The sequence below is a fragment of the Xiphophorus maculatus genome, chromosome 2, assembly GCF_002775205.1.
Source record: "Xiphophorus maculatus strain JP 163 A chromosome 2, X_maculatus-5.0-male, whole genome shotgun sequence".
Lineage (NCBI taxonomy): Eukaryota > Metazoa > Chordata > Actinopteri > Cyprinodontiformes > Poeciliidae > Xiphophorus > Xiphophorus maculatus.
The window spans coordinates 19,450,671-19,464,942 of NC_036444.1; the positions used below are offsets into that span (position 1 = coordinate 19,450,671).

The 14,272-nt window shown below is 37.3% G+C and overlaps 1 protein-coding gene across 6 annotated transcripts in view; it reads left to right on the forward strand.

Annotated features, from left to right (window-relative positions):
• The window catches only part of ndrg4 (NDRG family member 4), a 63,144-nt gene that overhangs the window by 40,508 nt on the left and 8,364 nt on the right, over positions 1-14,272 (forward strand). For 4 of the 6 annotated variants that reach the window (XM_023353040.1, XM_014473945.2, XM_014473951.2 and 1 more), the window contains 10 exons: positions 1,147-1,185; positions 7,103-7,208; positions 11,122-11,242; positions 11,944-12,006; positions 12,406-12,466; positions 12,941-13,027; positions 13,137-13,193; positions 13,362-13,465; positions 13,572-13,628; positions 13,914-13,965. In XM_023353040.1, the coding sequence (XP_023208808.1) occupies positions 1,147-1,185; positions 7,103-7,208; positions 11,122-11,242; positions 11,944-12,006; positions 12,406-12,466; positions 12,941-13,027; positions 13,137-13,193; positions 13,362-13,465; positions 13,572-13,628; positions 13,914-13,965 (747 nt within the window). Of the gene's footprint in view, positions 1-1,146; positions 1,186-4,507; positions 4,719-7,102; positions 7,209-11,121; positions 11,243-11,943; positions 12,007-12,405; positions 12,467-12,940; positions 13,028-13,136; positions 13,194-13,361; positions 13,466-13,571; positions 13,629-13,913; positions 13,966-14,272 lie in introns of those variants that run through there. The other 2 variants (XM_005796254.3, XM_005796256.3) reach the window with 2 other exon arrangements.

Below are 14,272 nucleotides of genomic sequence, written 5' to 3' on the forward strand. Positions count from 1 at the left end.
ATTATATTAAATATACAGAATTGATATGTATGATTGAATAGTTGTTCAAATGCTTAAAAAGTGAAGAGAAAATTTTTTTTGAGTTACTTACATACTCTTGAATTCATTTTGATGTTTACTTTTCAGGCCTATTTATTAATTTCCTGTAGTATTAGTGAAATATCCCTAAGTATTTGCCCTACTTGTATGCTTCAGCATCTGATTGCTTTAAAAAAATGAAACTATGATCAATATAATTTGGGTTTTGGGACAAGAATCTACAAAAAAAAAATTACCATATAAATATTCACATCCCTTTAGACCCATACGCTGGTCCACCTGTGGCTGAATACATCTCAATCATCTTTGAAAATCTTGATATAGGAGCTTCTCTCCGTTCTTCCTTAGAAACATCCCACGCTTGATCAGGCGAATCAAAATGAACTTTATTAGTGCACTTAAGTTTGCGCAAACAAAACAAAAAACTTGAAATTGAACACCTTCAGATTCTAGTGTTTGTTTTGTTATGATATCCTCGTCTTCCACTGCACTCTCCGAATTATTGTGTTTTCGATTGATTGTTGGTAAAACACTTTGAGATAACGGAAAAAGCAAAGACTTACATTGACTGCTCTCTGGTAATCTTCATTTTACTAACTGTGACAAAACTTTCAGCTGGATGTCTGTTCAATAAGAAAAGTATCTTTAAAGGAACGGAATATGGATGCAATCATTCATTTCCCCAATATATTTTAAATTAATTTATATTATATTGCAAAAATGAATTTTACCTTTGACATACAAGTATGCTCTGTAGATTCTTCACAAAATGTCAAACTACATTGACACTGGTTTTATTTTTAACAAACCAAAAAAAAAAAAGGCTGAAACACCCAAATAGGGTGATTACGTTTAGAGGCGTTGCAAGCTCAAAGGCATGAAATACCTTTTATGTTAAAGTTTGTGAGTTTTTTTATGCTACTAATGCTGCAGCTGATGGTAAATATGCCACCTTAGCATGCTCTGTTTGGACCGACAGAGCGCTTCTGTTGTCTCTACAACAATGGATGTTCTGTTCCTTGTATGCAGGACAGTAAAGTTCATTCATGTTTTCTTATTTTGACATAATAGTTTTTATGTTTTTTATGTGCTTGCCTCCCTGACCAGGAATGCCCTGAACAACTGATGCCACCAGGTGACTGGAAGGTACGAACCCTCTCACTCTTCTATTCTTTAATTATTACTGTTGTTTCTGTTTTCTCACGCTGTGGCTGTTCATGGTGTTTTTTGGGTCATCCCTTTGACATGCTTGCTTGGGTAAACTGTCTCAATGTAGGAATTAATATTTTATTCCAAGGCCTGAGATAAAAGCTGCTGTCCTGAAAGTGTGTGGTACATCTGGATGGGGAAGTCAAGACTTTGTTGCTCTCATGCACAAAAACAATGTTTGCTTTTAAGAAGTTTTTGTAAAAACTTCTTTTTTTATGTATTTTTGTGGCACTAATGAAATTTATTTGTAATGATAAGACAGGAAATAGGAAGCGATAAGAGAGGAGGAATATTTGAAACAAAGTTTGAAGGCTGCAAATCAAACCCAAGATGGCTGTGTCCCGGAGTCCTGACCTACATAAATGGGTTTCTTGCGCTACCTGTAAAGCAGTTGTCACCCTGAAATATGTTTTCATGTCATATTAAGCCTCTGAAGTGGAGTTTTGTGGAATTGTAATCAGCAGTCAGTAGCTTACCACTACAGTAGTAGAAAAGCTTGGTGCAGCACTACGCTTTTCAGACGACTTCAAGTTTTGAACTAACAACTTGTTAGCAAAGAAGAAATAATGGAGAGGAAAAAACCCAAAAAGGGTAACCCAAAGCAGACTGCGAAGCACATCCAATTCAACAGTGTGGATATGATTTAGAAGGTGTAGATTGCAGCTGAAGTCGGTGCTTCAGGAGCCTCCAGCACTCTCAGGCTCTCCTGAATCTGAGACATCAGATGCGAAGGACTGGACTGTTCTCAGCCGTCCAAACTCCTTGACTCCAAGTTGCTTGAGGCCAAATGTGAATGTCTTGCAGTTTCCAAACTTTAATAAACCATTTCAGAATCACATGGATCATTCCTGATTGGTTTTGCTGATCAGAACGTGATAAGTGGCAGTCAGGTGTGACAGAAAGTTTCTCAACAAACTCTTCTCTCTCTCCTCTGTCATCACACCCCACCTCGTCTCAGATCTCAGGTACTGTAATAATGAGGCAGGAAGGTTCAGTGTGATGTGTGATTATTTTTAAACTGTGACTTGCTAAATTGTTCACTCTGAAATCAGTTTGTGTGCAGTGAAGAGTCTTTAGCTGAAGACGACTTTTCAGACGTTGTTTTATTCCCTTTTGCTCTAATCTTTTAACCTACACAGTTACAGTATAATGTCATTTGTTTTTACATTTTCAGTTTTTAAACACTGAAAATGTCAAAACCCAGTTCATGAAGTCAAGACAACAAAAAGAATAGATTGCAGAGGATTGAGGCACCAAATGAAATGTTTTTATGCATTATAATTATTATAGAATAACATTTAGAGTAAGGCAAAATAATAATAATAATGATAATAATAATAATAATCCAAGAACTATCAAGCAATATGATGTGAACGTCAGTGAATCAGTTATGCTGAGTGTGGATGTTTATATGTTTGAAGCTGACGGGGAGCTGCAGAGTCAGCAGGGAGAGAGTTAATCTCTTGTGTGTGGGTGAAAAAGGGGGACAAAGTCAATGACAGCAGGGGAAAGATCCTGAATGATCTCTCTGCCAGAAAAAAGAGAGATGATGGAGTGAAAAAATGTGAAAGATCGAGGGGGGAAAAGGCCGAGTGGAAGTCGTAGAGGTAGGACAAAGGGCTTGTTGATGAATGTCAGAGCGAGGGAGGCTCTGCAGTCGGCACACCATTGCTGCCACCTTGATGTGCACGTAGGCTGCTGGTTCTCCACCGTGGCGCATGTTGCTTTAACTGGAGAGAAATGTGGGTTTGTTGTCTGTGAGCATCATACAGCGTGGTGAGCCTGACTCTGCTTCATCGCTGGGTCGAGCTTGTTGCAGCTCCCATATGACGAGATGGGAGAGTCAAGGTCACATCGTTGTCACTACAGATGTGTAAAAAATTTACAGGGTTGTGTACTGAATAAAAACATTGCAGATTTCATTCTTGAGCCAGAGTTTTGCAGGTTGAAGATGCCCATTTATTTATTGTTTATATCCATGAAACCTGCACAGTGGCGCAGTTGGTAGCACTGTTGCCTTGCAGCAAGAAGGTCCTGGGTTCGATTCCCAGCCGGGATCTTTCTGCATGTTCTCCCTGTGCATGCGTGGGTTTTCTCCGGCTTCCTCCCACAGTCCAAAAACATGACTGTCAGGTTAATTGGTCTCTCTAAATTCTCCCTGTGTGCATGGTTGTTTGTCTGTGTTGCCCTGCGACAGACTGGCGACCTGTCGAGGGTGTACCCCGCCTCTCGCACCAGCACCCCTCCCGACCCCATTAGGGACAAAGGCTGAACAGAAAATGGATGGATGGATATCCATGAAACCACCAGATGAATGTAGATATCCCATTGTGTCTTTTCTGTTGATTTGCGCTGCTGTGCCCATTGACTTCCTACATAAATAGCTGTTAATTATGTTCTGAAAGTATTTTCACTAGTTGCTGGTTCAATTAGTGGAGGTGATGCTGATGCCATTTCGTTGGGGTTTAGCTTCTGGTTTTGTTGGGCTGCTGATGAGATGGAAAAGAAACTAGCCGCTTTGCCGTGCTTAAAGCATTGACTTATCTCTTTGAATGGTAGTCTAGTGCTAGAGACGGGTAGCCAGGTAAATTTGCATTTTGAACTCCACTAGAGCGGCCATGTTTTACGTTTTTCAGTATCCTATTGCATTAGATCCACCGAATCCTAGCATCAAAATACACGAAAGTGTCCATGCTTCTGCAAAAATGTTATTAAATTAAATTTTACATATGGTTTCCCCAAATATATTTGTTGTTCAGAGAAAATCTTTAGAAATGATTTAGCAGAATCCTGGTCTCATTTGTTTAATAAAAAAAAATTGTGTGTGTGTAAACCTATTGGATCCAATGTGAGCGAAACAATGTGCAGAATAATGACCGATTTCATTCTGAAATAAACAATAGTTAGTCATGCTGCTCTTAACAAAGGGGTTTAAAAAACATGCATCATATGTCTGCATTTGCATTGCTGACATAATCCATATCGGTAATTAACTGTGTAACTATTGGACTAATTTATTTGTCAGAAGCCATGAGCAAAACAAGGTCATAGAGGAAAACAGGCAAACATTGCATCAACTCAGGCGCAGCGATGCTGATGAGAGAGCCTCTGATGACTGACATGATAGTCGAGCCAATAAGATAATGTGGGGGGGGACAGATCTCTGAGCCTATCACCAACATGCTACACATACTCTCCTGCCTCCGCCGCGTGGAGTACGTGAGGCAGGGTAAGGGATGTGTGAGGGAGGAAAGAGAGAGGAGGGGCGGCTGCTCCCAGAATAAGAGCGCGTTGTTGGCTGCAGAGCAGAGCAGACAAAGACGTTGCGGCACTCACCATCCAGCCCTCCATCCTCCAGCGAGTGCATCACCAGGACCTAGTCCCGTAAAACAGGAGAGGTCTGGCCGCTCGTCTGCCTTCCTGCAGCCGTCAGTTAACACGTTGCAGCCATGCCTGAGTGTTGGGACGGGGTGAGTGACGAGTGCAAACAAAATAACACCAATGGGAGGTTTTGTTTTTTTTTAGCTGTTGTTGCTTCTGCTTGATGTAAAAACGTGCATTATGTGTGCTGGTGTGGGGGTCTGCTTTGTCCTGCAGCATCAGTACCAAATGATGCGCCATCCTCTGAGTTTGTCCCACTGACACATATTGGCGCACAAACGCAGTTGGATGTTGACATCCTGAAGCTCAATCTCAGAAGCCAATCTGAGGAGGAATATTAGAATTTTTAAAAATCTAGTTAAAGGTGAGAAAATGTTTACTGCTCGCCTCCTTTTTCCTTCGGCTCTTTCTACAGAGGAATCATGCCAACATGTTGTTATTGCAAAAACCTAATGTTTGTAGGTAATTTTGATCTTTTCTGTGTTCATCTGAGTTGATGCACACATTGAAGCAGACTGGAAACACACCTCCTCATGCAGTAACTGCCTTAAATTAGAACGCTGACTGTGGATAACATTTTAAAGCTGAACTAACAGCGAAATAAGCGGTCTGGATTAATTCATTACTATCCTGCATGACTCTCTGCCTATAGAGAGGATTACAGAAAATTCTGGCACTTAACTGCTGTCTGTGTGTTTATTATTATTTCATGTTATGCAGGGATAGATTTGAATAGCCGTGCCATGAATGTTTGTGTTTCTCCACACTGGGAGATTGACAGCAGCAGACTTTTATACTGGGCAAAAAAAAAAAAAAAAAACATGCATGGATGAGGACAATAGTGATGTGATGTCAGAGCATATTTCCCTGAAATATGTTTGCTACAGAGGGGAGAGGCTGCAGTAGCATCATCAGAGAGGTTTCAGTGCAGCTTAAAGCATGAATCCAGTTACAGTAATCACTGCTCTGTGGGTGTGTGTGTGTGTGCAGTTACATTTGCTTCATACCTCCATTTTGAGTTTGCCTGGCTGTGACCAGAAGACAAAATGTGGGTCATAACATGAGATGTTTTTATTCACGGCTCAGCTGATGATGCAACTTCTGCCTCTTTCTGCAGCGCTCTGTTTTGGTTTCACAGATCTCTATTTGAACATAGAGGCTTGGTGAAAGGCTATGACTCACGCTCTAAATTGCTTTTCATGTCTGGTGACAGTATCTGCTTGTGATTTTTCATTCGAGTGATGTAATATTTTAGACATGATGAAATACTTGCAAGGAGTTAATAACCAAGACGCAGATACAAAAAAAAAATGCTCATTTTTGTCTTCCATTCGTTAAATATATCCAAACTGCGATAAAGCATTACAACACCTGATGGCATTAGATAAATGTTAAATAAAGATAATCTTGGAAATCTTCCGTTTTTTAATCTTGAATTCAAAACTTCTGCCTACATGTATGAATCAGCAACGGATTTCTTTCTCTTGTGGCCCATCTTGGATCAGTAGGTTTCAGATTTCTTTCTCACAATTAAAATTGACAGTATACAAATGACTTTTTCCAACCATTCTGCCAACTATCAATCATTTATATCACCACAGGTGAATTCACAACGTGCATATATGTGAAAGCTTTGCTTTTATTTCTCTTCTGGTTAACTCCGGGTCCAGTTGTCCCTTTATTTTTCCGTTTTTGTCCGTTTCACAGCCAAGTGTTGCCAATTCATCCATTTAGCATATATTCACTGGAAATAGTACTTCATGTCAGTTTATTTATTCTCTTATTTTTCCAGAATAAAAAGGTTCAAATTTCATAATTGCATATTATTTTTCTAAAACTGTTGTATCGTGTCTCATTTCTACTTATTTAGGTTTTTATCCTACTTTTTTCTCCGATTAATTCCTATGGCTCAAATTCTTGTAACAGATTCTGATCGGACCATAGCAACGCCAAGTAACTTAGCGTTAATATGCTAAATAACTACTCGTTGGTAGATATTATTTATCAGAGTTATATAGAAACATGAACTTAGGGCATACCCAGAACAGATAATTGGAAATCTCTTTAAGCCACTCGTTGTCAAGGTGAGTCCAAAGCCTTCATGGATATTAAATCATGCATGGTCTGCATGAAATGTCCCATGGCAAAAAACTATGAAACTATGAAAACTAGAAAAAAATCAGATATGAAAGAAAACTGTGGCTAAAGGAATGACTTGAGCAATGTAACTTACAGTCCATTGAAGATAAAACTGAAATTTTATTAACACTTTTTCATCATATATGTGTTTATCTTTCAGTCCTTTTCTTTTCTTAATTATTTGGAACAATTTTGTTCCAATAATAAACACTTTAATGGTTTTTAGCAGCACAGAAGGAGGTTTAGTGAAGGTCGGGTTAATGTAGCCTAGTCCAGATGGATTCATGTGTTCGTTGAGCCACCAGGTGAGTTTGTGTCTCTGCATGTGTCACAGGAACATGATGTCGAGACTCCTTACGGGATGCTGCATGTGGTGATCCGAGGCGCTCCCAAGGGGAACAGGCCTGCGATCCTCACCTACCATGATGTGGGATTGAACCGTGAGTATTCAAAACGTGTTGCCAGGAGTTCTGCAGCTCTTAGAGGCGATAATTGGCCCTCTTTGTCATCCTGATTTTCTGTTTAATATGCAACACACCATAAGGCTAAAGTCATATCTACAAAAATAAAGGAAGACATTTTTAAATTTGTACAAAAAAATAAACTATTTATATATAAATCAGAATTTCATCTTTGAGCAAGATGAAACGAGAAGAAACTTTAAAGCAAGAAAAAAGGAACTGACCACAATGTGAGATTTTTGTAAGGTGACTATTGTGTACAAATTCATTATGGTTATGTTATAGACTAACTACAAAAAACACAAGCCCAGCATTCAGATTGTTATCAGAATACTTTTGCCACTAAAGAAGATGCTGTAAACTCCTTTAGTCAGCTTCAAAGTATGTTATTCAAAGCTTAGAGTGAGGTATAAAAGCTTGAGGCTATAGAGAATGTTTACAGGAAGTTCAGTCTTTGTTTTGTCTGCTGTACTGGTGATTTTGTTCAATAGCCAATAAATAACTGGACTTTTTAACTGCGGTTATCATGCAGGTAATTTTATTGAAACCAGTTTAAAATCCTGATGTAAATATGTCAAGTAGAAAACAAAACTAATGAAGTGAGTATTTTCAATATTTTGGGATAGGTTTTATTACTGATTCTCATTCAGTGAAGCCAAACTCAAAATACTGATAGCAACAATATTATATTTGTTCAACTTTTTCATCACATCTCAAGATGACACGATTCAAGACAGTTGTGTCTAAAACATATCATTAAAATGTGCAAATGGTAGATTCGTGACAAAAGCACACACATTTTTTCTATATTAATACAAAAAATAGATGTCTAGAATGAAGAGAATATCATAAACAATGCTTTATTTGAGATGAATAAGGATGCAAAAATACACATGTAAAATACATTTCAGACGTGTCATTAGGTACTTAAGTTTCAGTTAGTTGTAAACATAGTCAGTTCTGCCTTTTTTTAAAAATAAAATACAATCATTAAAGACAGACAAAGGTGTTCATTTGTTACTATACCTATTTCAAGCCAGTGTAATGGAGAATAAGTAGCTAATTATTTAACCTCTGAGAAACATTAAAATCCAACTTTAAACCCAATGAGGACAGCCTGGTTTAACTTATGCAGCTTAGAATGGCTTTGGAATGGCAGATAATCAGGATAATCACACAAATAAAGGAATAAGTCTGAAAAATGGAAAAAGTCAATTATGCAAATGAAGACAAACCCAATTATTGAGTTCATCTAGTAAAAGAAATGTTAATTTATCCTGAATTAGGACAGAAGTACAACTTCAAAAAGCTAAAACTTGCTCGCTGCACAAAGATCGCCTCAATCTCTGTGTTGATCTGTCACCATATTTATGTCAAAGTTGAAGGTCACTGAACGAACGCCTTACATGCCACAATGCAACACTACCTGATTGGCCTTTCTTTAAATCAGACACTAGATAAACGATACAGAGACAGAAACTGTCTCAGAGGGACGGTTATGTAAAAATGCAAAGACGATAATAGTAAAGAGGTGATGAAAGAGGCATGGATGAAATGTAGGTCAGAAAAACATCCCTATCCTGCAGAGAGAAGTGGGTGGGGCCAACCAGCAGCAATGCGGCGCTGCCTCGATGAGTGAAGGTGGGATAAGGATTGTGGTGGGGGGCTGGGTGCACCATCCAATGCTGGTATGACTGCAGATATCAGGTTGTTTTTGTTATCTGACCTGCTGCTTTGTTGCCTGTTTCTGCCTAAATTCACAAGTTGGGAGAAAAAAATTCTAATAATCAACCCTATAAACTAAAAATTAAGAACTAAAACAAAGAAATAATTATGTATTTTCCTGCAGCAGAGCCACATGACTCTTAGTATCTGCAGCTTGTCATTTAACCACAGGACAGAGGAAAATGCTCAAAAAGCAGAGAAATATGGTTGAAATTGGGTGGAAATTCATTCTTCCGTACAATAAGGCTTAATAAGCAGATGGCGGGGAAATCTGCCAAAAGACTGATGAGGAACACTGAAGAGGGGAGAACATGAGAAAGGAGTGTGTGTGCATATGTGTGTGTGTGGGATGCGGGGGGCTACATGGAAAATGAAATAAAGAGAAACGGATTAGAAGTGAGCATACAGAGGGTCAGTTTAAGAAGTAGAAAAGAGGTCACGCAGCAGGAATTGTTGCATATGATGGAGCTAAAGTGTTAAGTCTGACTGCAGAGAAGGCGCAGGAGGAGAATTCGAGCTTTTGCATAGGGCGAGGTAAAGGAAGTCCAAAAAGAGAAAGTAGGTCATGGAGTCGGTGGGAGTGCAGACACCAAGCGTGCATCGATGAGTCAGCGTGTTCCTGATGGGGAAGTTCTCACCTCAATGATGCTCACTTAATGTAATGACCACATTCTCATAAGCCTGCAATGCAAAGCCGCTGCTGTTGTAAAGGCTGAACATCCACCTCTTTTCCTGCCTTCCCCTACTTTTCTTTTCTAACCCAGTTGTCATGTTAATTGGTTCATTTAATTAAAGCCGCTCTGTCAGAGCCCTGAGGAGGAAACATTGTTGCTGCGCGGTTTCACCGATTCGGACACACATGGGCTGAAAGTAGGACGACCGCAGAACCGGTGGGAGGAGGACAGAGGAAGCGCTGACACTATAGATTAAGCTATTCCAGAGTTTAATGTTCCGAGTTTTTTCCACTGCGCTTCAGGAAATAGGGCTCTAAGTTTAAAACTAATCCTTTGTGAGTCATTGCCACAACAAGCTGGATTCTCTGGATATCAGAAACTAAAAATATTTTTAAATTTTAAGATAGTTGCAGCCTGGCAGGCACCAAAATTAGTGTCAACAACCAGGAAACACCAAGTACGGCAGTCGGAAAGTTTGGAAAGTTAAAAAGTTCTCGCAAATATTTATTGATTTGATTTTTATTTGTATTTATTACCACAGTTGAAAACAAGAATCACTTCTGGCAGTTTCTTGTTTTACATATTTCTCATGTTCAGTTTAGATTAAAACTTTAATTCAGTGACAAAACCAACAGTTTTAATCAATATTAGACATTGTGTTGACACTGGAATGAGAAAAATGTGACAGTATTTAGCTTTAGTTCAGGGTGGTTTTACTGTTTGTATTTTCAAAGCTGTAACTAAAACAGAACTAAATGCACTAATATTTAGTTTGGGCTTGAAATAGTTTCTAAACACTTTCTAAACACAAGTTATTTAATTGTATTACTAGGTGCCATTTAGTTTTGGCTCAGGCTAGCAGTAACTGCATTTTTATGGCTTTCACAGATTGTTTTTGAAAGTTATTCATTCAAGAAGCTATTATGCAAAATAAAAACCAATCTCACAAACATTGAGTTAAAGCTGAATATTTTGACACATTTCAATCCCCCCAAAATTGCTTGATTAGGGAAAATATGACAAATTAAAGTTTAGCTTTAGTTAGCTATGACTACATTGTCACCAAGTGTAACATAAAAATTTGTTTGAATGTTGTAAATTTATGCAATTAAAGTGATGGTTTTACTACTAAGGTATATTTCAATTAAATATTCCAGTCACACTAAAATATAGAGAATTATTAGAGATATTTGAAAGCATTATAAGAAGCTCTAGTTAAAGTTACCATATCAGCTCAACATAGAGAAAGTTGATCTTTAGAAACTTGTGAGATATATTTTGAAATTAAAGAAAAGGTTTACATTTTTTTTATTTTAGACTAATACTTTGTACTTCTTATAAACCTAAATAATAATTTTAGAACTGTTAATAATTAGCCACGTTAGCAATAGTCAGGGCTAGTCATAGTGTGATGCATATTCAATAAGATTACATTTCTCTGCTCCTATCCCTCCATCACTGTGCTTTTTTCCTCCTCCCTTTTCCTCCTCCAGACAAAATGTGCTTCAATCCCTTCTTCAATAACGAGGACATGCAGGAGATCACCAAGCACTTTGTGATTTGTCATGTTGACGCCCCAGGGCAACACGTTGGAGCTTCGCAGTTCCCACAAGGGTATGAAGCACTTCATGTTTTAAAAAGACAAATGTCATTGTTGGACTGAGACATGTTCATCATTAAACACTTTAATTATCAAGTGTTTATGCCTGTAATTAAGCTCAGCATGATTAAGTTTCCAAAGACACCAATTCTTTACTTGTTTTTAATATAAATATTATTACTAAACTATAATTTTAAGCATATCTCCTTTTCTGCTAATTATTATTATTTTTTTACATTACTCTATCAGTGTAACTAATACTGGAATAAGGGTTTATATATAATCAAGAAAAAGGTAAAGATTACAGAGTCCTAAATTTTTATACCAGCAAATACATAATATGTAACATTGTTAAATAAATAGCTACAGACAATACATACTATATGTAATTAGAGAACAAAGGAGGGCAAAAATGCAAAAATTGTTTAAGTCTGCCAAAAGAGTAAAGCCATTGATAAATTATTTATTAATATTATTATTTAGCATTTTAAAATGTTTGATTATCTGTTGAAGGACATAATTTGTCTATATATGTAACTCTGCTGATATTTATTAGTATATTAGCAATGCATTCAGTTTAAAATGACTAAATGAAAGATAGGAGTGATAGATGGATATAAACACTAGTTTCTTATATGGTTTTAGTGAGTGACTGATTACCTGTCTGGTCAGTAATTTGAATTAAAAAGACAAACTCTGTCCTTTTCCTCAACAGGTACCAGTATCCCACCATGGACCAGCTGGCTGGGATGCTGCCCACTGTTGTGCAGCATTTTGGGTCGGTGTCATTTGCATTAAAACTGAATTTGCTTGTACATTTATGTATGTGTTTATATCCCATTCAGTGTCTGAGAAACCAAACATTGTTGGAAATAACTGCAAATGATTGTGAAAAACCAGTTGGAGCTTCAGTTGTCAGCTTTGTGCTTCATTTTACAACAACATTTATAAAGTATTAAACAAATGTAGCCATAAAGTAATGATTACATCCAATAAGGTTTTATTTTTAAAATTGATTCAGCTAAGATTTATATTTGCTTCCTATGTGTACAGCTGTTTTTTAAACAAATACTCTGGGGGTAGATTCCATGTAATTTTTTGCTGATATTATTATTATTATTATTATTATTATTATTATTATTATTATTATTATTATTATTATTATTATTATTATCAGATTCAAGAGCATCGTTGGGATCGGAGTCGGAGCTGGAGCTTATATTCTGGCCAAATTTGCTGTGAGTTAAACTTTTATTCTATATCCTGCACCTCTTTGTGAATTATCAACTTCTTTATCAATATTTAAGTGTTTAGCGCTTTCCACTGCAACAGCTTCCAGTTAATGTTTAATAATGTCTCAACTTTAGGCACATTTCAACCAATTGCTGCATGTAAAAATGTCCCCAAAAATGTAGATTTTTCTTTTCTATTTGGTTGACTTGACCTAAATTTTTGTAGCTACAACAACCACTGCAGGTATTTTGGAACAATTTATCAAAATAAATGGAGAACCGTAAACAGTTACAGTACATCAATGTGGTATAAATTTAGTCACAGATTTTCCTGAAAAATACCAGAGCTAAAACCACATAGGCTGTTATTTCACATGTATACCTAAAATGATGTAAATGTAAGGAGCTGCACTTAAATGAGTTAATAAGTTGCTTTCTTTCCATTAAAGTAGTTGTTGTGCTTTATTCGTCTTTACTCAGCTGTTGTTCCCTGACATGGTGGAGGGCTTGGTTCTGCTCAACATCGACCCGAACGGCAAAGGATGGATTGACTGGGCTGCGTCAAAGGTGCCTCTTTTCAATCATATTTCTAATTCAAGTCTTCCTAAAGTCAGGTGGGATTTTTGTATTAAGCAGCTACCAGTAATAGAAACGTGTGTCGTTGTTGCATCTTTAGCTGTCAGGTCTGACCAGCACCATCCCAGACACTGTGCTGCCACATCTTTTCAGCCAGGTAAGATCAGACTTTTTTTTTTTTTTCACCACGTTAATATTTCTCTCTTTTTTTTTAGAATCAGGAAATTAAAATCTTGAGTTACAAAACCAAACAGAATACAGTAAATAAATCTTTTTGATCCACATTTGAATTTCCCCAAGTCATTCGTGCTTTGTGTGTGCGCAGGACGAAATGGTGAACAACACAGAACTGGTTCAGAGTTACCGACAACAGATAACAAACTCCATCAACCACCAAAACCTCCAGCTTTTCTGGAACTTGTACAACAGGTGCATGAGCAAACCAACAATCTTGTTCCAGTCTGAAAGGCAAAACCTTTACTTGACAGAGAGGCTCAAACTTGCACGGTTTTCCTCTTTTGTTTGTTTGTTTCAGTCGGAGGGACCTGGAGATGAACCGTGGTGGAACAACGATTAATGCCAAGACCTTGAAGTGAGTTTTTAGGAACTTATTTTCACTGTACAGTTTCATACATTCTTTATGATTTTGACCAAACCTGATAACAAAGTACCTCAGTTGGTTTTACGTGGTAAAAATTCATAGTTATATTTGTTTTTATTGATTCATAGTGATTATAACATGACTTTCCATGTACATAGAAAAAGAGGAGTTTTGTTTCTTTATTCAAAAAAAATTGCAAAGTCTTTGAGAGTAAAGTGTTCAGTTAAACCAAGAGAATTTGAAAGAATATCCTAAATGCTTACGGGTTTTCTGCAGATGTCCAGTGATGCTGGTTGTAGGAGACAACGCTCCTGCTGAAGAGGGAGTGGTGAGTCCTACAACATAATTCATGTTTAGGTATAACAACACAGCCAGTTAGTAATAACAAGATGAGACTTTATACAATCTGGGGCAAAAGAAAATGTGACTAGACAAAAATTTACTAAAATATTTGACGAAAAATGAAGATCTATTCTTTTCTTTTCACAAAGAAACAAACAGTTTTCGAAACAATTTAATCCGTGCAGATTTGACTTGTCCATATGTTGTGCATTAAGAAAGCTTTCATAAAAAATTTCAGTCCCAAACTGTGTTCAGTGTGGCACTTTAGACTAAATTAGAAAGTAAGTGGGCCT